Below are 24,879 nucleotides of genomic sequence, written 5' to 3' on the forward strand. Positions count from 1 at the left end.
TCTGCTTGGGTTAAACTGTCAAAAGACTTCAGGATTGAAGTTGGTGGAAAGGAACTTCAAGATGCTGAGCTTTCTGAACATGTATAACCCATTCAATGTGTGCAGGGGAAGGTGAAGCTCCCCTCCAATTAGCTTGCTGATTAGTGTCAGTACGGACTGACAGTGGGTGTGGTCATGTGTCGACCCTTATTGGTTTATGGCCTGCCCAACGTTACAATGTGCCTGGGCCATTGCAGGTACTCTTGAGTCAATCCAATTTTATTCCCTTCCCGCACCTGTTAGTACCCTGGATGCACGTAAAAGGAGCTTGTATCTCTTTGAAGTTTTCTATATTAAGGAAGATCCAAAAAAACTGCAGATGCTGGAAATCCAAAGTAAAACCAGAAAGTGCTGGAAACACTCAGCAGGTCAGGCAGCAACTGTGGAGAGAGAGCAGCAGTTAACGTTTCAGGTCTGGGACCTGCTGTCAGATGATGAAGATGGATCTGACACATTAAGTGTTTCTCTTTCCAAAGAGGCTGCCTGACCTGCTGAGTGTTTCCAGCATTTTAGTGTCATCCGGCACAAAAAGGCTTTCCGGCCCACTGAGTCTGTGCCGACCAACAAGCACCCATTTTCATTAATCCTATACTTGTCCCATTTTATTCTCCCCACTTCCCCACCAACTCCCCCCAGATTCTACCACTAACGTACACACTGGGGGCAATTTACAGCGGCTAATTAACCTACCAACCTGCACATCTTTGGGATGTGGGAGGAAACTGGAGCACCTGGGGGAAACCCACACGGTCACAGGGAGAACGTGCAATCTCCACACGGACAGGACAAGAGACCAGGATCAAACTTGGGTTGCTAGAGCTGTGTGCCAGCAGTCCTACTGGATCTTTATACTCCCTATGTTAAATGCTACTCTAGCCTTATCCTTTATTCCTAAGGCATTCCAATAAAATTTTCCTGGTGTCCTTTGTCAGTTTTCACACCTCTATTGTCCTGATGCAGGGTTTCGACCAGAAATGTTGACTATTCCTTCCTCCCCTACAGATGTTGCTCAAACTGCTGAGTTCCTCCAACAGATTGTTAGTGCTTCACACCAATTCTCATTTTTTTTCATTCCCCAGTTTCCAATAACAGGTGTAACCATGAGAAACATATTGATTGAGTTTTGTTTCAGTGACACCATTCATGATTCAATGTCCCAAAATTCTTTCCAGCCAATGAAATACTTCCTTGGTGTGCTGTAGGAGGCATTGGCAGGCAATCCTGATGTAAACAGCAGGCTGTTAACATCCAGATCACAAGCTTTCCCGATGCTGATTGAGAGGTGATGGGCGTTAACTTCCCTGCACCTCCTTTGGGATACTTTTTTGACTCCTGTCCAAGAGGGAAGAGGTTGAATGATCCACTTGCACTGTGAGCCTTTCGAATGGGAGCCACGGCAAAAAGAGAATTGCCCACTGAGCTACAAATGAGTTAATTCTTCAAGTATTATCTTGTTCGGGAGCAGTTATGCTGAAAAGGAAGTAGTTCCAATGTCACAACTGTCCTGTCCTCTGAATGACTTTGGTACACTCTCTTCCTCCACTTCAAACTTCCCTTCAGTGTAAAGCTGCTAAATTAAGTAATCACTTAACTGGTTGCAGTAGAATGTTTGCTTTATAACTGTCTACAGGCATTGCGTCAGAAGTTACCAAGAGTAGCCAACTTGTACTAGTGTTGGTAGTTGGTATCACAGCTTGGTCCAGCAACTGCTCTGCCCAGGACCACAAGAAACAGCAGAGGGAGTTGTGGACACAGCTCAGCACATCACAGAAACCAGCGTCCTCTCCGTGGACTCTTGTCTACATTTCTCGCTGCCTGGGAAAAGCAGCCGACATAATCAAAGACTCCACCCACCCTGAACATTCCCTCTTCTCCCTGCTCCCATCGGACAGAAGATACAAAAGCCTGAAAGCACGTACCACCAGGCTCGAGGACAGCTTCTATCCCACTGTAAGACTATTCTTGTACGATAGGATGGACTCTTGACCTCACAATCTACATCATTGTGGCCCTTGCATCTTGTTGTCTGCCTGCACTGCACTGCACTTTCTCTGTAACACTTTATTCTACATTCTGTTATTGCTTTTCTCTTGTACGACCTCGATGTACTGATGTTTGGAATGATCTGTTATGGATGGCATGCAAAACAAAGTTAAACCAAAACCAATTATTGTCACACGTACCACGATACATTGAAAAACTTTGTTTTGCAAAGTTCACTGCAGGCAGACAATAAGGTACAAGGGCCACAATGAGGTAGATTGAGAGGTCAAGAGTTCATCTTTATCATACAAGGGATAGAAACTGTCCTTGAGCCTGGTGGTATGTGCTTTCTGGCTTTTGTATCTTCTGCCCAATGGGAGAGGGGAGAAGAGAGAATGTCTGGGGTGGGAGGGGCCTTTGATTGTGTTGATTGCTTTACCGAGGCAGCGGGAGGTGTGGACGGGTCCACAGAGGGGAGGCTGGTTTTCGTGATGTCCATAACTTTCTACAGTTTCTTGTACCCTTGGCAGAGCAGTTGCCTTACCAAGCCGTGATGTGTCCAGATAGGATGCTTTCTATGGTGCATCAATAAAAATTGGTGAAGGTCAAGGGGGACATGGTGAATTTCCTTAGTTTTCTGAGGAAGTAGAGGCGCTGGTGAGCTTTCTCGGCTGTAGTGTCTACATGGTTGGACCAGGACAGGTGATGTTTACACCTAGAAACATGAAGCTCTCAACCATCTCCACCTTGGCACCATCGATACTGATGGGCATGTGCACTGTCCCACTTCCTGAAGTCGATGGCCAGCTCTTTGGTTTTGCTGACATTGAGGGAAAGGTTGTTGTCATGACACCATACCACTAGGCTCTCTGTCTCATCGTTAGTTGAGATTCGGCCGACCACAATAGTGTCATCTGTGAACTTGCAGATGGAGTTAAAGCAGGATCTGGCCACGCAGTCCTGAGTGTGTTGGGAGTATTCTTGAAAAGCGTGTGTGACGTTTTTGGTGGCGTTCGATGATGGCCAATGTGCAGTTGCGAGTTATCACTCGCTCATCCTGTGACGCCCTGGGGAATTGGGGTGCCTATCAGCTTCACGAAAAATTCAACAGAGCGAACTGCTTTACGCTCCAGTGGGTCCAGCTGAGGCAGTCTACAGGTACTATTGACCCAAAACCTGATAGAAGTGTATAAAAGGGTAGACAGTCAGAAGCTTCTCCCCAGAGAGGAAATGTCAAATACCAGAGGTAGGTTTAAGGTGGGGGGGGGGGGGGGGAGTTCAAAGGAGATGTGCAGGGCAAGTTTTTTTACACAGAGAGCGGTGGGTGCCTGGAGCACGCTGCCAGGGGTGGTGGTGGAGGCAGATACGATAGAGGAGTGTAAGATCCTTTTAGACGGCTACATGAACAGGGAATGGAGGGATGTGGACCATGTGCAGGCAGAAGGGATTAGTATAATTTGGCATCATGGTTGGTACAGATGTGGTGGGCCGAAGGGCCTGTTCCTGTGCTGGACTGTTCTGTTTGTTCGCTTTTAGAAACCTGGTCGGGTGCAGTGGGAGAGCCCACGGGCAGAGACTTGTGTCCGTGCAGGCACAAAATGCGGTAGGAATAGCGAATCATGAAAGGCCTGAATAGAGTGGACGTGGAGAGGATGTTTCCGGTAGTGGGAGAGTCTAGGACCAGAGGGCACAGCCTCAGACTAGAAGGGCGTCCCTTTAGAACAGAGATGAGGAGGAGTTTCTTCAGCCAGAGGGTGGTGAATCTGTGGAATTCATCGCCACGGACGGCTGTGGAGGCCAAGTCATTGGGTGTGTTTAAAGCGGAGGTTGATAGGTTATAGATTAGTAAGCGTGTCAAAGGTTACAGGGAGAAAGCAGGAGAATGGGGTTGAGAGGGAAAAGTAAATCAGCCATGATCGAATGGTGGAGCAGACTCGATGGGCTGAATGGCCTAATTCTGCTCCTATGTCTTATGGTCATTCTGTTTCAAGTTCTCTTGCTTGGTTGCGGCCCGTTATACAAGTGTAGAACTTACTTCCTCTTACTTCAGTGAGAATACTTGCATCGAAATTGTGCACCTGTTGAGTAAACAGCAGCCATCCCATGCCAGCAACACCCTGGGAATGGCAACAAAGGACTAACCATGTGGCAGAGGTGTTGGTGGGGGGGTTTGGTGGGAGCCCAGCGATGGCCCCAGCACCACAACCTTTGGGTCCCGTCAAAGGTCAGCATTTCCGATGGGTGCTGGGAGCCTGCTGATCGGGTTGGGAAGGCAGCTGCTCAAGCCTGAAATACAAACAGCGAATGCTGGAGATACTCAGCAGGTCAGGCAGCATCCATGGAGAGAGAGGTGGAGTTAACATTTCGGGTTGAAATGAGTAACCAGGCCATCGAGTGAACAAATCAATCAATCTGAAATATTACCTCAGGTTCTCTCTCCACAGGTGCTGACTGCCCTGTTGAGTATTCACAACACGCCTTGTTTTTATCATTGCACTGGATGATGGGTAATGGGAATAATGGACAAGTAGTTAAGTAGCGTTAATTGGTTTATTATTGTCACACGTACCACCAGGCACAAGGGCAGCTTCTATCCTGCAGTTACAAGACTATTGAATGGACCTCTTGTACAATAAAATGGACCCTTGACCTCAATCTACCTCGTTATGACCTTGCACCTTATTGTCTGCCTGCACTGCACTTTCTCTGTAACTGTAACACTTTATTCTGCATTGTTATTGTTTTCCCTTGTACTATCTCGATGCACTGATGTGGTGAAATGATCTGTATGGATGGCATGCAAAACAAAGTTTTTCACTGTACCTCAGTACATGTGACAATAATGAACCAATCTACCGAGAAAAAGTGAAAAGCTTGTGTTTACGTGCCATCCATACAGATCATTCCAAACATCAGTACATCAAGGTAGTACAAAAGAAAAAAGATAGCAGAATGCAGAATATAGTGTTACAGTTACAGAGAAAGTTCAGTGCAGGCAGACAAATATGGTGCAAGGGCCACAACGAGGTAGATTGGGAGATCAAGAGATCATCTTTTAGTGTATGAGAGGTCCGTTCAAGAGTCTGATAACAGTGGGATAGAAGCTGTCCTTGAGCCTGGTGGTACGTGTTCTCAGGCTTTTGTATCTTCTGCCTGATGGGAGGGGGGAGAAGAGAGAATGTCCGGGGTGGGTGGGGTCCTTGATTATGTTTTTCCGAGGCAGTGGGAAATGCAGACAGAGTCCATGGAGGGGAGGCTGGTTTTTGTGATGGATACTTAAGATGTGAATCGGAGGTTTTGTTTTAATTGATTGACAAGATCTGGGTGTTGCTGGCAACACCAGCATTTATTTCCCGTCTCTCACTGCCCTGGAGAAGGTGGGTGATAGCCGCCACCTTGAACCCCTGTAGTTCCTGTGGTGACCATCCTCCTGTTGGGAAGGGAACACTTGTGAGGCACTCACTACCCCACTGGTTCCCATCCCACGTGTTGGGTGACAATATGACTGCTCCCTTTTCCTTTGCTAGTGTCTGTGTAAACTCCATCTGGAACAGTGCATCTGATAAAGGACATATTGGCCTTGGAGTGAGTGCAGTGTAGGTTCTGTCACAGAAAAGGATTACTCGGACCCGGAGGGTGTCTGCTTCCAGAAAGCCTTTATTGTAGCATGATATCATGGAGAGCTCAGACTCCTAAAAGCGGAGTTCCGAAACTCTGCTCAGCAAAGGATTACACTCATTTTTATAGTTAAAGTATATGTGACAAAAGCATTGATTCACACAAATACAAACGTTTCACAGCATGTTTCTAGGCGATAACCCGAAGCACCTATCAGCTTAAAAGTTACTCTGCCTGCAACGTTAGGGTAGATTACGAAACAATGACTCCAAAGGAAAATAGGTTCCCACGTCCTTCTTATAGTACAAGCAAGCATGGGAGTCAGTTACTTATACAGTAGCTGGGCACGGTCCGCTAGTTGGCAGTCCACCAAGGACAGACAGCACAGCTGTCGCAGCAGAAATGGCCCGACCACCCCCTGGCCAAATCTCTAATCAGCAATAATGCTTTAAATTTTCTTCCACAGGTTCACCAGAATGATGGGTTAATTTATCAGTACAGGCCGCACAGAATAGAAGATTAAGGGGTGATGGAGACACAAGAGACTGCAGACACTGGAATCTGGAACAACAAACAACCTGCTGGAGAAACTCAGCGGGTCGAGCAGCGTCTGTGGGAGACGGTTTCCACTTGAAACGTTGACCATTTCCTTTCCTCCGGCAGATGCTGCTCGACCTGCTGAGTTCCAGCAGATTATTTGTTGATTTAAGGGGTGATCTTCTGACTGATGGGTGCCACACTCTCCTGGGGTACACTGGTTTCTTTCTGTGCTTCGTAATGCGGCTATTTAGGTTGGATGAAGTGGATCAGAGGACATTTGACTCAGGACCCTGTCCAGGGTTTCTGCGCGGCACCCATTTAACCCATAAAGAATAGTTGGTCTGGCATCACTGTGTGTAAGCAGAGGTCCTGGCCATGAGATTTTTTTCCCATTAGCCTAACCTTGGGTACTGAAGTGCCTAAAGTTAGTGAACTGAACGATCGTAGGGGTGGAAGGAATAAAAAGAAGTAGGGTATTATGTGATTTGTAAATGCCAGCATAGATCCGTTGGGCCGAATGGCCTATTCTCATTGCTATTGGCCAGGGTTGGGTGAACAGGAGGGTGGAAGGTCAAAGGTGGGAGGCAGCATGTATACAGTCCCCAACTGGGGAAGCTCAGGCTGTGATTTATCAGATAGCTGGGCAGGGGTGGGGCGGCGGGTAGAGCTGCTGCCTCACAGCGCCAGAGACCCGGGTTTGATTCCGACCTCCGGCGCTGTCATTGTGGAGTTTGCACGTTCTCCCTGTGACTGTGTGGGTTTCTTCCCAAAAAAAATGTGCGGGTTGGGATGTTGCGATTGGCTGCTGTAACTTGCACCTAGTGTGTAGGTGAGTGGGAGAGTTGATGGGACTGTGGGGAGAATAAAATGGGGTCAGCGTAGGATCGGTGTCAATGGGTTGTTGATAGTTGGCGCAGACTCGATGGGCTGAAGGGCTTGTTCCCGTGCTGTGTGACTGGGAGAATGAGGAGAGACAGCACGGATTAAATGGTGCAGTGCTGAAGGGTTCACAGGGACGCTTTAGCTGAGTATACCCAGCTATGAAGGTGCAGAAGGGAGTTTAGAGAAAATCAGCATAGAGGAAGATTTTGGTTATGGGACAAACTGGCAAATTTCATTCACGTAGCACTTTTGACCTAGAAAAAGCTCAAAAAGTTCTTGCTCAGCTCCTCCCCCCTGCTCAGAATTACTGCCTGTTACAGACACAGGAGATCAGGCTTGCTGGATCTTCTCATTCCAAACCCCAGTGACGTGCTCCGAGCACTAACAAGGCCTTTGGTGATGCAGCAAGGAGACGTTGCCTTGAAATGTCCCTGACATCCTGTGACGGCTGAGTAAATAAATTGGTTTATTATTGTCACATGTACTGAGGTACAGTGAAAAACTTGTTTTATATGCCGTCCATACAGATCATTTCATTACAGCAGTGCATTGAGGTAGTACAGGGAAAACAATAACAGAATGCAGAATAAAGAGTTACAGAGAAAGTGCAGTGCAGGTAGACAATAAGGTGCAAGGCCATAACGAGGTAGATTGTGAGGTCAAGAGTCCATTTTAACGTATAAGGGGTCCATTCAATAGTCTTATAACAGCGGGTTAGAAGCTGTCTGTGAGCCTGGTAGTACGTGCTTTCAGGCTTTTGCATCTTCTGCCTGATGGGAGAGGGGAGAAGAGAGAATGTCCAGGGTGGGTGGGGTCTTTATGCGGGCTGCTTTACCGAGGCAGCAAGAAGTGTAAACAGAGTCCATGGAGGGGATGCTGGTGTCCATGATGTGCTGGGCTGTGTCCACAACTCTCTGCGGTTTCTTGCGGTTGCAGGCAGAACAGTTGCCGTCCCAAGCCTGGATAGGGTGTTTTCTATGGTGAATTGATTTAAAAATTGGTGAGGGTCAAAGGGGACATGCCAAATGTCTTTATCCTCCTGAGGAAGTAGAGGTGCTGGTGAGCTCTTCTTGGCCGTGAAGGGTCTCGACCCAAAACATCGACTGTCCATTTCCCTCCACAGATGCTGCCTCACCCGCTGAGTTCTTGCGAACATCCAGTCCCCACTTTGGCAGTGGTAAAAGCTGTGGAGGGCTTTTGATGCTTCTCCTCTCTTGGGCTGTCCATTGGGGCTGAGAGTTACTCAGGGGAGACCTGAGCATACACATGCACACATCTGTCAAACTGGCAGAGCATAAAAGCAGGGAAGTTGTGCTGAACCAATACATTGGTTAGACCACAGCTAGGACGTTGTATTTGACTCCAGACATCACGGGCCCCAGTTTATTGTCTTGTAACAGAGCGGCCCAAAGACACAGATACTCTGGTCGCAGGGCAGGTCCAGAGGAGATTTACGAGAGGATGAGAGGTTTTAGTTGAGTGGAGAAGCTGGGGTTGTTTGCCTTGGACAAAGATCACTCGCTCAGTAGGCACCTCGGTCTGCATGGTTGAGTTGGGCCGAAGGGCCTTTTTCAGCGCTGTGTCGCTCTGAGGATTAGACTGAGGGAAAACTGCTCCTGTGGTCCGAGGAGCAGAGGACTCGGATTTAAAGTGGTGGGCATAGATCCGAGGAATGGGAGGACTCCTTTACGATCCAGAACACGCTGCCTGATGCAGATTCATGAGTGGTTTTCTACAGGGAATTGGATAAAAATTGAATGTCCAACAACAGCAAAACTGAGGGCGAGCAGCAAGGTGGGACTGTTCCGTAAACTGGATGGTTCCTGAGAATAACAATTCTCCCATCCCCTTAATTCCAAGTCAAGTCGAGTTTATTGTCAGATGCACAAGTCCATGTGTGCACAGGTGCAATGAAAAACTTACTTGCAGCAGCATCACAGATAAGCAGCATTCACAAGAAAAACATAAATTATGCACAATTCTTACAAGAAAGAACACAAACAAAACAAAGTCCTCATGTTTGTGTTGTGGTGAGAGTGATTTTCATACCTCCACCTCCCATTAGCTTGTGTGCTCTGAACAGTGTGCAGAATCCTTCGCTTTTTCTGTGAACTTAAAGGGCACAATTTGCATTGTGTTTAATAATAGCAGTTAATAAGCCAGTGTCTGCAGTGGCCAGACTGCCATGGGATGTTGAGCTATTGGGACGAATGTGCCTGGATCTGACTCGCCTCCCATGATCCCCACGCTACTGACCCGACCAGGATGCAGGCAGTTGATCGAGGGACCCCCTGTATCCAGGTCTCAGCTGGGACGGAGCCTCGGGCATGCCAGAGCAATGGGCTTTTGAACTTTGAGGGAGTCGAGGAGGAATACAGGGATAACACCAGAAAATGATGCTGAGAGAAAAGCCACGATTATTGAATGGCAGTGAAGGGCCGAATGGTCTCCTCTTGCTTCTGGGGCATCAGCATCTACCCCATTAACGTTCACTAACAGTTTTGAGATGTCTCTTTAGCAATGATTAAAGATGCTGCCAAAAAATTTTTAAAAACTAAAGTAATACAATAAAATTATTTAAAAATTCAATAAACAAAAATATTTAAAGCATTTAACTACTTGAAAAAGAACATCTTCCTGTTCTCCAAGCCACAATCAGGCAGCAGGTATTGGTATTGGTTTATTGTTGTCACTTGTACCGAGGTACAGTGAAAAACCTGTTTTGCATACCGATCGTACAGGTCAATTCATTACACAGTGCAGTTACATTGGGTTAGTACAGAGTGCATTGATGTAGTACAGGTAAAAACAACAACAGTACAGAGTAAAGTGTCACAGCTACAGAGAAAATGCAGTGCAATAAGGTGCAAGGTCACAATAAGGTAGATCATGAGGTCATGGTCCATCTCATCGTATAAGGGAACCATTCAATAGTCTTATCACAGTGGGGTAGAAGCTGTCCTTAAGCCTAGTGGTACGTGCCCTCAGAGTCCTGTATCTTCTACTTGATGGAAGAGGAGAGAAGAGAGAATGACCCAGGTGCGTGGGGTCTTTGATCATGCTGGCTGCTTCACCAAGGCAGCGAGAGGTAAAGACCAAGGAGGGGAGGCTGGTGTCTGTGACGCGCTGGGCTGTGTCCACAACTCTCTGCAGTTTCTTGTGGTCCTGGGCAGAGCAGTTGCCGTACCAAGCCGTGATACATCCAGATAGGATGCTTTCTGTGGTGCGTCGATAAAAGTTGGTGAATGTCAAAGGGGACATACTGAATTTCATTAGCCTCCTGAGAAAGTAGAGGCACTGATGCTTTCTTGGCTGTGGCATCTACGTGATTTGACCAGGACAGGCTGTTGGTAATGTTCACTCCCAGAAACTTGAAGCTCTCAACCCTCTCGACCTCAGCACTGTTGACATAGACCGCCCCCTTTCCTGAAGTCAATGACCAGCTACCTCACAGCTCCAGCCACTCAGTTCCATCCTGACCTTGGATGCTGTCCGTGTGGAGTTTGCACGTTCTCCCTGTGACCGCCTGGGTTTCCTCCCAAGTCCCGAAGACCTGCCGGAAGGTTTCTTGGCTGCTGTAAGTTACCCCTTGGTGTAGGTGGGTGGCAAAACTACCAAAGGGTCACTGATGAACATGTGCGAGAAAGGGTAAGTCTCGGGGTGACAGAAGTAAGGAGAGGTGGAACGGGATTGGTATGCTGGGAGCTACAGTGAACCCAATGGGATGATAAGATAAGATTTCTTTATTAGTCACATGTACATCGAAACACAGTGAAATGCATCTTTTGCGTCGAGTGTTCTGGGGGCAGCCCGCAAGTGTCGCCACGCTTCCGGTGCCAACATAGCATGCCCACAACTTCCTAACACGTACGTCTTTGGAACGTGGGAGGAAACCGGAGCACCCGGAGGAAACCCACGCAGACCCGGGGAGAACGTACAAACTCCTTACAGACAGCGGCCGGAATTGAACCCGGGTCGCTGGCGCTGTAAAGCGTTACGCTAACTGCTACACTACCGTGCTTGCCTACGGAAGAGTGGTCTTCTGCACCATAACAAGAGAGAATTTCCATCGGAATGAATGGGGCCACTGGTTCTTCAGGTGTGGGGTGGGGAATCTCAGCAGGACTGGCTACTGCCAGTGGAGTCCAGCGCCTGGATGGTGATTCAGTAACCCCATGGTTCCAGTGGGCACATGGGTGTTGGTACTTACTATTGTCACCCGTAGCAACATGCAGTGAAAAGCTTTTGTTAGTATTATCTGTGATATTTCAGCCAGTAACAAATTGTTGCTCACACAGGTTCAGAAGCAGGGAGCTGACAAATAATTGGCTAAGGCCTGGGGTGAGATCTTCTGCCTAAAGTGTGATTCGGAGAGTTATCCAGCATGGAAACAGGCCCTTTGGTCCAACTCGACCATGCCTGCCAAGATGTTTATAGAGACACGAGACCACAGATGCTGGAATCTGGAGCAACATATAAGATACTGGAACACAGACAGTGTTGATGCTAATCTACGTTAGTCCCATTGGCCTGTGTTTGGCCCATATCCCTCTAAACCTTTTCTATCCAAATGTCTTAAAACATCGTAATTGTACCTGCCTCTACCACTTCCTCTGGCAGCTCGTTCCACACACTCACCACACTTCGGGAAAACTTGCTCCTCAGATCTCTTTTAAATCTTTCCCCTCTCACCTTACACCTGTGCCCTCAAGTTTTAGACTCCCCTACCCTGGGGGATAAAACTGTGACCATTCACCTTATCGTGACTTTATAAACCTCAAATCAGGTCACCCCTCAGCCTCCTTCGCCCCAGGAAAACAGTCCCGGCCCGTCCAGTCTCTCCTTATAACTCAAACCCTCCAGTCAAGGTGGCATCCCTATGAATGAGATGCTGGAGGAACTCAGCGGGTCAGGCAGCATCTGTGGAGGGAAATGGGCAGTCAGTGTTTCGGGTCCAGATGCAGGGTCTTGACTTGAAACGTCGACTGTCCATTTCCCTCCACGGATGCTGCCCGACCCGCTGAGTTCCTCCAGCGTCTGCAGTCAACGTTCCTGTGGATCTTCTCTGCAGCCTCTCTGGTACACAGGCGACAACTTTTCCACTATTCCAGCAGTCAATAAATAAGTGATAACTGTGGGATTACTGGGTGGTGTTGATATGGCAGGGGTGCAAGTACATCCTGGGCGGTGGGGAATTGAACTTGCAGCTCGATGTCCCTACTGGTTAAGCAACCGGGGAATGGGGTGTGAATCATCATCCACCACCCAAGAGTAATCAATGCCCCACACTCCGTGCTGGCGATTAATGAAACTGCTGCTCTCAGTGACCTGAGCAGGACATGTTGGAAGGGTGAATACCTCAATGAATGCCCCTAGTTTTCTATAGTGCAAGAAGGCCATTCAACCCATCAGGTCTGTGTCAGCTCAGAGCAATCCTTATTAATCCTACTCCCCTGACTTGGTTCCAGCAGCTGTCTGCACCCTCTCTCCGTCTGCCTCCAGCTGTCACCCACCTGCCGCGGTCTCCCAACTCCACCTTTTCCCCCTCCCCTACCCGGCTGGACCTGCCCGTCATCTTTCACCCCCCTCCTCCGCCCACAGCACCTCAGGCTTCTATCTTACCACTTCCTCCCCTACCCCCCACTTCCTCGTTATACTGGCTATCTCCCTTCTCCACTCTCAGTCCTGATGCAGGGTCTCACCCCGAAACGTCGACGGTTCCAGCAAATTGTTCCCCCACAGATGCTGCTCGACCCGCTGTTCCTGCAGCAGATTGTTTGTTGTTCCGGATTCCAGTGTCTACAGTCTCGTGTGTCTCCTCGATCCCCTGTAGCCTGTTACCTGTTGCACGGCCATTAACTCCACTCACCCACACTATTAACCTACCGACCCGCACGTCTTTGGGATATGTGAGGAAGGAATCAGGAACTAGAGGGCATAGGTGTAAGGTGAAGGGGAAAGGATTTAAGAGGGACAACATCTTCACCCAGAGGGTGGTCCATATATGGAACAGGCTGCCAGAGGAAGTGGGTGAGGCAGGTACATTAACAACATCTAAAAGACACTTGGAACAGGTCCATGGATAGGAAAGGTTTAAAGGGATATGGGCCCAATGCGAGCAAGTAGGACTTGCTTAGATGGGGATCTTGGTCGTCATGGACCCAGATGGGTTCATGAAACTCCAGCACCCAGGTGAATGTGCAAACTCCACACAGACATGAGGTCGGGATTGAACCTGGGTCACTGGAGCTGTGAGGCAGCAGAACTAACCACTGTGTCATACAACACCCTCACCATTTGCCTGTGGCTAGTACTCGCCTTCGCTGAGTGCTGGACGAACTTCCAGCCAGAAGGATAAAGATCGCACGTTGCTTTTGAACAACTGGCCTTCATCAGTCAGAGTTTAGAAGTCGGGACATTATGTTGCAGTTGTATAAGGCATTGGTGAGGCCGCATTTGGAGTATTGTGCACAGTTTTGGTTACCCTGATATTGAAAAGACGATATTAAGCTGGAAAGAGTGTAAAAGTTTACGAGAATGTTGCCAGGACTCGAGGGCCCAAGTTGTAGGGAAAGGTCGGGCAGGCTGGGACTTTTATTCCTTGGAGAGTAGGAGACTGAGGGGTGACCTTACAGAGATATGTAAAATCATAAGGGGCATAGATAGGGTGGATCCACACAGACCTTTTCCCCATGGAAAGAGAATCCGAAACTAGAAGGCATAGGTTTAAGATCAGAGGGGAAAGATTTAATAGGAATCTGAGGGTCAACTTCTTCACACAGAGGGTGGTGCGTATATGGAACGAGCTGCCAGAGGAAGTGGTTGAGGCAGATACAATAAGTGTTTAAATGACATTTGGACAGGTACACAGATAGGAAAGGTTTAGAGGGATATGGGCCAAGCACGGGCAAATGGGACTAGCTTGGATGGGCATCTTGGTCGGCATGGACCAGTTGGACCGAAGGGCCTGTTTCCGTGCTGTGACTCTTGACTACACGTGCAGGTTTTCCCTGTGTGTTGGCCTGAACTGAGCCCACACTGTAAGAAGCAACACACACAAAGTGCTGGAGGAACTCAGCAGGTCAGGCAGCATCTATATAGGGAAATAAACACTCCCTCCTCCCCTTACCTTTATATTCTGGCTTCTGCCCTCTTCCTTTCCAGTCCTGATGAAGGGTCTCGACCCGAAATGTTGACTGTTCATTTCCCACCATAGATGCTGCCTGACCTGCTGAGTTCCTCCAGCATTGTGTGTGTGTTGCTCCAGATTCCAGCATCTACGGAATCTCTTGGGCCACACTATAAGGAGACAGACTCTCAGCGTTGTTAACGTTGCTCAAAGGTTTGTGATGTTAACGTAGAGTGTAGATGTATGCAACGTAGTCTGGTCTCCAGTTGCCTCAGATCTCTGTCATTGGACGAAGATCTTGCTTGGTCTAGCCCGTGTGGTATTCCACATGCAACGGCTCACCCACGTTTAAATAAAGCAAATCACACATGGCTTTTTGCTGCCTAGTGGAAGGAGTCATCCTTGATGCCAAGGGACTGTGCAAGTGGACAATCTGTGACAAGAGTTCCCAAGAATGGGTTCCCGCGGAAATATCTGACGGCCAAACCACGTGAAGAGCCGTTCATGCGGTCGCCCACTCTTTGCAGTCTGTGCGTTTGCAGAGAACGTCTGGGGAAGGGTGCAGGGTCCCTTGTCACTGCTCATCCCCAGCAACTGTGTAATGGAGGACTCTTTCTGATTTGGGGGCCATTCCCAGGGGGACACACCGAGACAGAGATCGGTCATCACCTCAGTGAAAGATGCTCTTTGGTTTGCCGGAACTTGTTGGTCTTCCTGTACAACGACGTGTCCCTGTAGGAGTGCTGCTGACTGGCACAGTCCAGGCTGCAGGAGTACATGCTGAGGGACGCACTGAGGCTCGGTGCAGCCAATGCAAAGGCTCCGTGGGGGAGGACCACAGTCTTTAGGGTCCTTCTACCACTGGACCCTGTGTAGAAGCCTCTCAAACACTTGAAGTTTGTATCATCCCAGGAGGCGATGGTGCTTTGTACACAAAATGTGCTGACACTACCAATGTATACAATAGAACCATACAGCACAAAACAGGCCCTTCGGCCCACCATGTTGTGCCGTCCATCAAACCACCCTCACACTATCTAACCCTTTCCTCCCGCATATCCTTCTATCTCACATTCCTCCATATGCCCATCCAACAAACTCTTGAACCTGTCCAATGTATCTGCCTCCACCACCACCCCAGACAGTGCATTCCATGCACCAACCACTCTCTGGGTGAAAAACCTCCCCCTGACATCTCCCCTGAACCTCCCACCCATAACCTTAAAGCCATGCCCTCTCGTCTTGAGCATTGGTGCCCTGGGAAGGAGGTGCTGACTGTCTACTCTATCTATTCCTCTCAATATTTTATATACCTCTATCATGTCTCCTCTCATCCTCCTCCTTTCCAGTGAATAAAGCCCTAGCACCTTAAGCCTCTCCTCATATTCCATACGCTCTAATCCAGGCAGCATCCTGGTAAATCTCCTTTGCACCCTCTCCAACGCCTCCACATCCTTCCTATAATGAGGCAACCAGAACTGAACACAGTACTCTAAGTGTGGCCTAACTAGGGTTTTGTAAAGCTGCATCATCACTTCGCGGCTCTTAAACTTGATCCCACGATTTATGAAAGCTAACATCCCATAGGCCTTCTTAACTGCTCTATCCACCTGTGAGGCAACTTTCAGTGAACTGTGAATATGAACCCCCAGATCCCTCTGCTCCTCTACACTGCCAAGTACCTTGCCATTTACCTTGTAGTCTGCCCTGGAGTTTGTCCTTCCAAAGTGTACCACCCCACACTTCTCCGGATTGAACTCCATCTGCCACTTGTCAGCCCAGCTCTGCATCCTATCGATATCCCTCTGTAAGCTCCGACAGCCCTCCACACTATCCACAACACCGCTGATCTTAGTGTTGTCCGCAAACTTACTAACCCAGCCCTCCACCCCCTCATCTAAGTCATCTATAAATATCACAAAAAGTAGAGGTCCCAGAACCGATCCCTGTGGGACACCACTAGTCACAGCCCTCCAATCCGAGGGCACTCCCTCCACCACAACCCTCTGCTTTCTACAGGCAAGCCAATTCCTAATCCACACAGCCAAGCTTCCCTGGATCCCTTGGCCTCTGACCTTCTGAAGAAGCCTACCATGCGGAACCTTGTCAAACGCCTTACTAAAATCCATGTAGACCACATCCACTGCACTACCCTCATCAATCTTCCTGGTCACCTCCTCAAAGAACTCCATCAGGCTTGTGAGGCAAGATCTTCCCTTCACAAAGCCATGCTGGCTGTCCCTAATCAGTCCATGTTTCTCTAGGTGTTCATAGATCCTATCCTTTAGAATCCTTTCTAACAGCTTACCCACCACAGACGTGAGACTCACTGGTCTGTAATTCCCTGGACTATCCCTACTACCTTTTTTGAACAAGGGAACAACATTTGCCACCCTCCAATCCTGAAATCAAAATAGATCTGAAAACACTGTCAATATATAGACTGAACAGCACTATGAATATAAAGAGCCATGCACTGTGTTTTTAGTACTTGCATACATATTTTTTCATGAGTAAAGTTGAAACAAAAATCTAAAGAGCTCACACAGTAGAGCTGGACAGTGAGGGGGATCTTAGGGAGACTTTAGCAGAGAGGAAAAGCAAATGAGTTCCAACCTTGGGGCAAAATCGGCCAAGGGAATGAGGGTTGTGGGTTGGGGGGGGTGGGGGGAGACTTAGAGGTGCTGGGTTATGGGTGGGTTTGAGGGATGGGGTTACAGAGGGAGGGAGGGAGGGCTGAGAGACCCGGAGGGCTGAGAGACCCAGAGGGCTCACAACAAGCGGAAGTGAATATGAAAATTAATGTGTTGTTTTTAATTCTGTTTCGTCCCAGTTGGAAGGTTTGCAAATGATCTGGTTACAGGAGTTTTATCAGGTGAGTACTTGAAGTTGCACTGGCAGCTTGTGTGATATTTGTGTTCCCATTGGTCACTCTTGGCCAACATGTTAACTGTGTTCCCATTGGTCACTCTCTGACCCTGTGTTACATGTTCTCCCATTGGTCACGCTTGGCCAACATGCAAGTGAAAATCAACAAAACTGCAGAGGCTGGAAATCTAAAATAAAACCAGAAAATACTGGAAATACTCAGGAGGTCAGACAACATCTATGGAGAGAGAAACAGAGCTAGATGAAGACTCTTTGCCAGAAACATTGACTCTGTTTCTCTTCCCAGATGCTGCCTGACCTGCTGAGCATTTTCTGTTCTTGGTACTCTTGGCCAGCAAGTTACCTGTGCTCCCATTGGTCAGTCACAGCCGATTATGGTATGTCTACCCCTATTGGTCACTCTCCATCCGTGTGTTATGTGTTTTCCCAATGGTCACACTTGGCCAACATGTTACTGGTGCTCCGATTGGTCAGTCTCAGTCTGCTCTCATTGGTCACTCTCTGTCCATGTACTTCCCTTGAGGTTTCAGTGGTAACTCTTGGCTCATGTGTTACCTGAGTTCCTATGGGTCAGGATCAGTTCATGTGTTACCCGGGCTCCAATGGTCACCTCAAATAAAAGCAGAAATTGCTGCGACTACTCAGCAGAGTCATATAAAGAGTAGACAGCTGGTATCTTTTTCCCAGGGTCGAAATGTCTAGTACTAGAGGGCATGCATTTAAGGTGAGAGGGAGTAAATTCAAAGGAGATGTGCGGGGCAAATTTTTTTTTACACAGAGAGTGGTGAGTGCCTGGAATGTGTTGCCTAGGGTGGTGGTGGAGGCAGATTCAATAGAGGTGCTTAAGAGGTTCTTAGATGGGCACATGAATGTGCAGAGAATGGAGGGGTATGGACATTGTGTAGGCAGAAGGGATTAGTAAGGTGTTTAATTAGTTCAGCACAACATTGTGGGCCGAAGGGCCTGTTCCTGTGCTGTACTGTTGTATGTTCTATGCTGGAAATCTGAAATAAAAACCGAAAATGCTGGAAACAGTCAGCAGGTCAGGCAGCTTCTGTGGAGAGAGAAAAGGTTAATATTATAGGGCCAGGACCTTGCATGTTAAGTTTTTCTCTCTCTGAAGATGCTGCCTGACTTTTGGAGCAGACTCGATGGGCCGAATGGCCTACTTCTGCTCCCTTGTCTTGTCATCTGACCTGCTGAGTGTTTCAGCATTTTAGAGTCATAGTCATATAGGACAAGACAGGCCCTTCGGCCTACTGAGTTGGTGCTGACCATGAAGCACACATTCACACTAATCCTATACTTATCCCACAGTGAGATGTGAGAGGAACCCGGCTCAGCCGGGGAGGGGGTGGGGGGGGGAAATCCACGCGGTCAGAGGGAGGACGTGCAAACTCCACACAGACGCAGTCAAGTCCAGAAGTAGTGAAGAGATAGGTGAGGGCTTCTGCAGTGGGCAAGCTGAGGCAGGGTTGTGGAGGGGCGAAGGGATCTGGCAGCGATGGGGCGCATCCCGTTTTAGAATTGTGGCTGAGGGTGAGCCTTTGGTTCCGGCTCAAATATTGAAGATGTCCAACCTTCACTGGCCAGTTACCGACCAGCTCCTCGCCTCACTCGGCTTCCCCTCCCTTTCTGTAAAACTGACGTCAACCTGACTGATCTGAAGGAAGGGACAACGTCGCTTCTTCCAGCCTCGAGCTTGTCGGCACCAACTTAAAACAAAGCAGAGACACGAGAGACTCACCAGATGCTGGAATCTGGAGCAACACACACAAAATGCTGGAGGAACTCAGCAGGTCAGGCAGCATCCGTGGAGGGAAATGAGTCCTAACGAAGGGTCTCAACCCAAAACGGCGACTGTTTATTTCCTCCAGCACAAGTTCCTGCTGAGTGCCTCCGGCATTTTGTGTGTGTTGCTTAAAGCCAAGCAGTATCAGTCTTTCGCAGGTGTAGGGGCAATGGTTGCACTGACAACGTGTTGTGTTATGTCTCTCTGCACAGGCAGTGGCAAAGTACAAACCTCACTTCATCGCTGTTCACTGTCAGGAGATCGGAGGGAAGGACTATGAAACTGGCATGGTGCACGTGGGCACGTTTGTAGAGTGAGTATGCCTCACTTGATTGCAGTTTGAACACAGAACGCTACAGCACAGTACAGGCCCTTCGGCCCCAATGTTGTGCCGACATTTTATCCTGCTCTAAGATCTATCTAACCCTTCCCTCCCACAGAGCCCCCTCTTTTTCTATCATTCATGTGCCTAGCTAAGAGTCTCTTAAACATCCCTAATGTATCTGCCCCCACAACCTCTGCCGGCAGTGCGTTCCACGCACCCACCACTCTCTGTGTAAAAAAAAACTTACCCCTGACATCCCCCTTATATCTTCCTCCAATCACCTTAAAATTATGTCCCCTCGTGTTAGCCATTGTCGCCCTGGGCGAAAAGTCTCTGACTGTCCACTCGATCTCTGCCTCTTGCGGCGACTGCTTTTGTAGGTGATTAAGTGTAGAACCATAAATTGCAAAGTGTCACGGACCACGGAACAAGGCTGGTGGCTGTGAGATAACCTCAACACTGGTGGAACTGTAACCACGAGCATTCACCCCTCAGCCCAGTTCTCCCCTTTTACTGCATGTGTGAACCCGTCAACACAAAACATGGAGACTGTCAGACTGACGGTGGTCATGCTGAGACCCCCTGCAGTCACCTTGCTGCTTCTCTGATTCCTTTTGTCTGTCTGCTGCATTCTTCGTGAAACAACTTAGCCAAGGAGTTGGGTTGTTGAGTGATGGCCCGAGAAGAGATGACGGACGGGGAGCATCAACGTGTTAAAGTCGATAAATCAGACAACAGCAGAACCAAAGAACTTACGATTATTGCTTTATTAGATTTACGCTAGTGGGAGTGAGGGATACAGAGAGATTAAACAGTGTAACCTGAGGTCTGTATTAGGCTCACTCAAATAAGTCTCGGGTACTGCGTATCTTTATACTTATTCTCGTGGGAAAGCTTGGTGGAAAGTTACACTTACTAAGGCATTTGTTTACATAAAGCTTTTAGCTCAACAAGATAAGTCTAAAAAACTTTCTTTCCCACTCACACCCGGCCTTAAATCTAGACAAAACTTAGTATTACCCCATGGCTGAAATAATTCTTTTCCCTGGGAAGGCACTGACAACGAGAAGCATATCGTTAACCCTTGCATTCCCAGCTATCTTTTACAAACAAACAAGGCTACCCATGTTGAATGAAAGAATTAGAAAGGGGCCGTTATACTACGGGGAGTGTCCGATAGACAGTCTGAGGCAGATACAAGAGCAAATCTGTAATCAAATTCGTAACCACTGCCAAAACACAGGGCCAGTAATAGTGGAGGATTTCAGTTACCTTGGGGTACAGGCAGTATAGACTATTCCTCAACTGCATTTGGGAGGGTTTTTTTAACCAGAATATAGCAAGCCCAGCAAGAGGAATGGGGGGTGGAGGGAGATGTGGTTTTAGGGAACAAAGCCGGGCAGGTGGAAGGGATATCAGAGAGGGGAGCATTTTGTAACACTGATCATAATTCAGCGAGATTTAGCATGTCTTTGGAAAAGAAGAGTAACGTTACCTCATTGGGCTAAGACCAATTTTACGTGACCGAGAAGGGATTTAACAACAGTGGAGGGAAGTTGACGAGTTGAAAGTAAATTGGTCTTGGAGCAATGGGAGGTGTTCGGGGGAGGAAGGGGGTAACACAAAGAGTCTTTGGCCTGCCAAATCTACGTGGTGGGATACACCAAAGGTCAGATAGAGCAAAATGGGGAAGCTTATGTGAAACGATAAGAGCTTAGTGCAACAGAAGGTCAGCATTTAAAAGGGAAATTAGCAAAGTAAATAGGTTGTAGGAGGAAATATTGATAAAAGTGAGACAACTTTGCCGTATAATTACTTAGAGATAATAGAATAACTCAGGAAAGAGTAGGGCCCATTATGGATGAAATACATCTTGATGCGTGGAGGACATGGGTGGGGAGATTAATGAACACTTTGTGACTGTCTGCAAGAGTTAGAGAGAATGCTGATGTAGTTACGTAGGATGAGATATTGGACGACAGTAAAATGGATAAGTCACCAGGTCCAAATGAAATGTATCCCAAGAAGCAAGGGAGGAAATCACGAGATACTGACCATCGTTCTACAGTCCTCTCCGGAGACAGGTGTGGGGCCGGGTGATTGGAGGGTGGGTAACATTGTACTGTTTAAATGCTACAGTTATGTGGGGTCTTGGAGAGACCACACTTGGGAGTATTGTGGACGCTTTTACTCTCCTCACCTAGGAAAGCATATGCAGGCGATAAAGAGGGTGCAGTGAAGATTTACCTGATTGGTTCCTGGGATGGCGGGTCTGTCACATGAGCAGAGGTTGAGTAGGGGGGGATCTACTGAGAAAAATGAGAGGTGACCTCATCGAGACATAGAAAATTCTGTGAGGGCTTGACAGGGAGGATTCTTGGGGGGGGATATCTCTCCCGGCCCCAGTAAGGGTTAGGACATTTACAACCAAAATGAAATTTTGATGATGGGGGGGTGGGGGGGGGTGAATCTTTGGAATTCTCTGGTCTGAAGCTCTGTGCAGGCTCTGTCATTGTGTTTTGGATCAATGAGGGATGATGCAGGAAGATGACACAGAGGAGGGGTGAAGAAGACTGGGAATATGTAGCCTCGCAGGGGACGGGGAGGGGTGTTGTTGTGTCTCCACTTATGCCCCTCCGGCCTCTGTCTCCACCTTCACCCCCCCCCCTCCCCCCCCCCACCTGGCTCCATCCTGATTCCCTCAGCCAATCAAAGCCTGCAGTTTGTGTCTCCTGCCAATCCCATCAAAGTGCAGGGGAGATAAAGGAAATCCTATGGAAATGGACTTGAAGGCTGACTTTCAGGGCCCCAGGCCTGGGATGGCAAGGCGGAATTAGTTTCGTCATCCAGCATGGACATGGTGGGCTGAAAGGCTTCCTGTCAGTGATGATCTACACTTCTAGCAGGATCAGGATGCAGGTAATGTTGCAAGATGAGCATCATTCATGGAGACAAACAGTTCATGATTCAGAGACACAAGAGACTGCAGATGCTGGAATCTGGAGCAACAAACAATCTGCTGGAAGCACTCAGTGAGTCAAGCAGCATCTGTGGGAGGGAAATAGATGAACATTCAGTCCAGATGAACGGTCTCGACCTGAAACATCAACTGTTCATTTCCCTCCATTTCGTTGCCTGACCCACTGAGTTCCTCCAGCATTTGCATATTGCTGCAGTTAACAATCCGGCTTGATGATCTATTAACCCCCTGAGGATGCTGCCTGACCTGCTGATTGTTTCGAGCGTCCCCTGTTTTTATTTGATTGTTGGTATCTGCAGGATTTTATTTTGGCAAAGCCGACCTTTCTGTTGCTGCAGAGGCAGCAGCACCCCCGTCAGTCACCTCCGGGTACTGCAGTGTCATAGAGTCATACAGCACGGAAACAGGCCCTTCGGCCCAACCGGTCCATGCCGACCAAGATGCCCCATCCAAGCTAGTCCCATTTGCCAGTGTTTAGCCCATAACCTTCTAAACCTTTCCTATCCATGTACCTGTCCAACTGTCTTTTAAAAGTTGTCGTTGTACCTGCCTCGACCACTTCTTCTGGCAGCTCACTCCACAACCTTCCACCCTTTGTGTAAAAAAAAGTTGCCCCTCAAGTTCCTATTAAATTTTTTCCCCCTCACCTTAAACCTATGCCCTCCAGTCCTCGATTCCCCGACTCTGGGGAAAAGACTGAGTGCATTCACCCTATCTACGCCCCTTATGATTTTATACACCTCTATAAGATCACCTCTCAGTCTCCTACACTCCAAGGAATAAAGTCCTAGCCCGTCCAACCTCTCCCTATAACTCAGTCCTCGAGTCCCGGCAACATCCTTGTAAATCCTTTCTGCACTCTTTCTAGCTTAATAACATCTTTCTTATAGCGGGGCAACCAATGGTGAAACAGTTATCCTTCACTCCCTGTGTAATCCAGTCTGATAAAGGTCAGGGTGGGGGATTCTCACTGAGAAGGAGGGGGGGAGAGTGATTCTCACCGAGAACTGAGGGTTCGTGGCACAGTAATTCAGCAGTGGAAACTATTACAAGTGGGGAATAAAACCAGAAAATGCTGGAAAGACTCAGCAGGTCAGGCAGCATTTGTGAGAAGAGAAACAGATAATGTATCAGATGTGGAACCATTTATTGGAATCCAGATCCACAATGTTATCTGTTTCTCTCTCCGCAGATGCTGCCTGACCCGCTGAGTGTTTCCAGCATTTTCGGTTTTTATTTCGGGCTTCCAGCATCTGCAGTCTTTTGATTATTGAAAATTTGGGTGGAGAAGGTACCCAGAGCCTGGCATTGTAGTGGTGCAGCTGGAGTGCTGCTGCCTCACAGCTTCAGAGACCTGGGTTCAATCCTGACCTTCGGCGCTGTCTGCGTGGAGTTTGCATGTTCTCCCTGTGACCCACGTGGGTTTCCCCCTCAGTGCTCCGGTTTCCTCCCACATCCCAAAGACGTGCGGGTTGGTAGGTTAATTGGCCGCTGTAAATTGTCCCCAGTGTGTAGGTGAGTGGGGGGAGTTGATGGGAATGTGGGGAGAATAGGTTACAGGGAATATTAAGGAATGGGATTGACCTGTGAGTCGATGGGCTGAATGGCCTCCTATGTCATATCCTGGAGCTGAGCAGCAGGCTCTTTGAGGACCAGTGCCTCATTGTAACGTACACTCGCTTCATCTCCCCCACAGTGGTATCCTCTCCAGTAAAGAGATGCGGCAGTACAACAGAGCCCGTGTGTACCTGGACGAGGACTTCACCGCTCATAGCCATTTCACGGTGAGTCAGGGGCACAACTTTGCATCTACGGAGTAGTTGTTCACGTCTGTCGGACGAGATTGCCTTGTGTTGATGAGGTTGCGTTGCTATGTCAATGACTAAGCTGCCTGATCCCACACCCATTGTAATTGGTTTATTGTCACATGTACTGACAATTTTGTTTCTGTGCCATCCAGACCGATCATTCCATGCATCAGTACATCGAGGTAGTACAAGAGAAAACAACAGAATGCAGAATATAGTGTTACAGTGACAGAGAAAGTGCAGTGCAGGCAGACAATAAGGTGCAAGGGCCACAACGAGGTAGATTGAGAGATCAAGAGTTCATCTTTATCGCATGAGGCCCATTCAAGAGTCCTACAACAGTGGGATAGGAGCTGTCCTTGAACCTAGCTGAGATGTATCACGTTGTTGCCCTGGGACACATCGTGGTACGGAGTCACCAAGATAGTAATTGGTGTATTATTGACACATGTGTCAAGATACAGTGAAAAACTTTTTGCATCCCATTCTATACATCAATACATCGACGTAGTACAAAGGGAAAACAATAACAAAATGCAGAATATAGTGTTACAGTTACAGAGAAAGTGCAGTGCAGGGAGACAAACAAGTTACAAGGGACCAACAAGGTAGATTAGGAATCAATAGTATCGTACAAGAGGTCCATTCAGGAGTCTTATAACAGAGGGATAAAAGCTGTCCTCGAGCCTGGTGGTATGTGCTTTCAGGTTTTTGTATCTTCTGCCTGATGGAAGGGAGGAGAAGAGAGAATGTCTGGGGTGGGTGGGGTCTTTGATTATGCTGACTGCTTTACCCAGGCAGCGGGAAGTGTAGACAGAGTCCACAGAGGGGAGGCTGGTTTGTGTGATGGACTGTGTCCACAACTCTCTGCGGTTTCTTGCAGTCTTGGGCAGA

At 48.2% G+C, this 24,879-nt stretch overlaps 1 protein-coding gene across 1 annotated transcript in view; it reads left to right on the top strand.

Moving 5' to 3' along the window:
- The window catches only part of LOC127584153 (inositol polyphosphate-5-phosphatase A-like), a 70,238-nt gene that overhangs the window by 18,440 nt on the left and 26,919 nt on the right, over positions 1-24,879 (top strand). Inside the window, exons 3-5 of the mRNA XM_052040734.1 lie at positions 17,025-17,066; positions 19,085-19,185; positions 23,874-23,961. Coding sequence (XP_051896694.1) covers positions 17,025-17,066; positions 19,085-19,185; positions 23,874-23,961 — 231 coding nt within the window. The remainder of the gene's footprint in view (positions 1-17,024; positions 17,067-19,084; positions 19,186-23,873; positions 23,962-24,879) is intronic.

Source organism: Pristis pectinata, chromosome 29 (genome assembly GCF_009764475.1).
Source record: "Pristis pectinata isolate sPriPec2 chromosome 29, sPriPec2.1.pri, whole genome shotgun sequence".
Lineage (NCBI taxonomy): Eukaryota > Metazoa > Chordata > Chondrichthyes > Rhinopristiformes > Pristidae > Pristis > Pristis pectinata.